This window comes from Egretta garzetta, unplaced genomic scaffold (genome assembly GCF_000687185.1).
Source record: "Egretta garzetta isolate BGI_Z169 unplaced genomic scaffold, ASM68718v1 scaffold73, whole genome shotgun sequence".
Taxonomy (NCBI): domain Eukaryota; kingdom Metazoa; phylum Chordata; class Aves; order Pelecaniformes; family Ardeidae; genus Egretta; species Egretta garzetta.
Window position 1 is genome coordinate 500,432 of NW_009259031.1, and position 2,238 is coordinate 502,669.

Genomic DNA, 2,238 nt, shown 5'->3' on the forward strand with positions numbered 1-2,238 from the left:
GTGGGCACCAGCCCCTGCCTTGCCATTTTGGGGGTCTGTGAGAAGGACCCTGTGGAGGGGCTGCTGAGGAGGTGAGGCGTTACAAGGCGACGGCTGAAGCTGGGGGGGGGAGGGTGTCTGTTTGGGCTTTTTTTGGTGATTTGACTACGAGCAGTGGAGAACTAAAGCAGCAATTGATTTCAGTGAGGAAGATGATGGAAGAAAGATGTCCCTGGCTGCGCCGGGCGGGGAGGGGGCACGTGCACTGAGGCATGTTTTGAGGATGAGAAAAATACATTTGCAACAGAGAAGAGTACTTGAAATTATTAAGAATGAAGGAAGGAAAAGTAATGGAGTGACAGTGGGAATGAGTCACGGGTACATGGTAGTACGCTTTGGAAGGAACAGTTCTAGCTACTCTTCCTATTAACTGTGAAATCCAGGGGGGAAGGGCCCAGGACACCATTTAGGATGTTGCAGTTAATTTCTGTGGCTAACAGAAGCTGATGGTGGCTAGAGATCATACAAAGCCCTAAAATGAAGAGATTACAAGAAAAACGTTATTGTGGTGCTCCATTAAAAGGGGTGAACAAGGAGACCTGTGCCTGTAAGGGACCAGCGATGGGGATGACCGGGAGGACGCAGAGGGTTCGGGGCTGGATTCCTGCTTGGGGAAGTTTCAGTATTGGTTTCAAATAGCGGAGGGTGCGCAGGGCATGAAAATGCCCAGGTGTGCCACGATCTGGGACACACATCATCAGCCGTGTATACGTCCCCAGCGCGGAGACGTGTGGATGGCTTCCTTTCAAACAGGTGCATGCGAAAGAGAATGGGTTTGGTGGTTTTCTGGCATGGTGAAAAATCAGCAGGAGAAGCTTGCTGTGGGGTGGGAAGGGGGAGCAGTGCCAGCGGCGGTGATGCCGCGTCCCCCAGCCGGGGACGCCGTGGGTGTGGGGGCCGGTGGGGCAGAGGCGGGTGCGGAGACGCTCCCGGTGTGTGAGTTGATGGGGTGGCATTGCCTGGCTCTCCTAACGCTCTCTCTGAACCCTTTCCAGCCCACGATCTTCCCCCGAGCAAGACCTCGGCCACGGCGCAGACCGGCAGCCACCTGCAGTGCCTCTCGGTCCACTGCACGGACGACGTGGGCGAGGCGAAGGGCCGGACTGCGGTGCCGACGTGGAGGTCCCTGCACTCGGACATCTCCAACAGATTTGGGACGTTTGTGGCTGCCCTGACTTGAACAACAGAAATTATTTTTTTTTTTTCCTCTTTTTAATTTCAAAGGGCCGCTACTGCTAGGTGGACTATTTTTCTAGGTTGGTACCTGCTTAGTGGCATATGGACTGGAAAGGGTTAATTTAAAGTAAACCTCAACTTTTTTTTAATCTTCTGCCACAGTATGTTACCAGTGTTAACCCTTCTGCAGTTAGCACACTTTTGCTTAAGATTTTCCTGCTAGACCACTTTTTCCCATTATTCTGTAACCTTGGCATACATTTATAGATGAGGCCTTTTCCTTTTTCATCTCAGCGTATGTCCAAGTCACGTATGTCATAATAAGACAAAGCTCCTCCTCCTCCTCCTCCTTTTCTTCCTCATTTGCTTTGTTTTTTTTTTTGTTTGGCTTTGTTCAGTGCTTATTACAGTGGTGATCCTGAAGAGCAGCAGTTCAGGAATAAATGCCGGTTCAAGTGAAATGGTCATCGTTATGTCACATGTTGTATTGACACCCAGCCTTTGCCAGTCACATACAAACCAAACGGTTAATGCTCTGTTGAATGTGCAGGCAACGAGCCTGCCCTTTCCGGAGAAAATTACGTTCTGTCATTAATAACGTTCAGCCTTGTTTGCTCCCCGCCTCCCCCTGCGAGGCAAGGACGCTCATTCCTGTGTTTACCGCGGTGAAGCCCAGAGACAGGGCTCTGTCATGAACGGGCTGGTTCAGACACAGCCAGGGAAGGTGTAGAGAGGTTTTTCTAAGTCTAACAGGAAGTTTGCTTAATAATTCAGAGTCATTATCTCCTCCACTGAACGTCCAGGCTCCCTCTCTGCTTGCGAGGGGGAGCGGGGGCTGCTCCCCGGCGTGGCTGCAGCCTCCTCGTCCTGGCGATGCTCCCACTGTTCCCCTTTTGTAACTGCTGGAGGAAGAAAATCCCCCCGAGCTACCGTGCGCCTCCTGCCCGTGCTGTCCTGCGGCGCGGTGTCCTGCGGCGTGGCCGGGGCTGGGTCCACCAGCAGCTGAGGCCGGTGTCCCCAGAG

The 2,238-nt window shown here is 52.6% G+C and overlaps 1 protein-coding gene across 1 annotated transcript in view; it reads left to right on the forward strand.

The window, feature by feature from the left end:
- Positions 1 to 2,217, forward strand: part of MN1 (MN1 proto-oncogene, transcriptional regulator) — a 35,941-nt gene extending 33,724 nt beyond the window's left edge. The window contains 1 exon segment of the mRNA XM_035890310.1: positions 1,035 to 2,217. Within this exon segment, the coding sequence (XP_035746203.1) occupies positions 1,035 to 1,219 (185 nt within the window). The 3' untranslated portion in view covers positions 1,220 to 2,217.
- Positions 2,218 to 2,238: the final 21 nt, after the last annotated feature.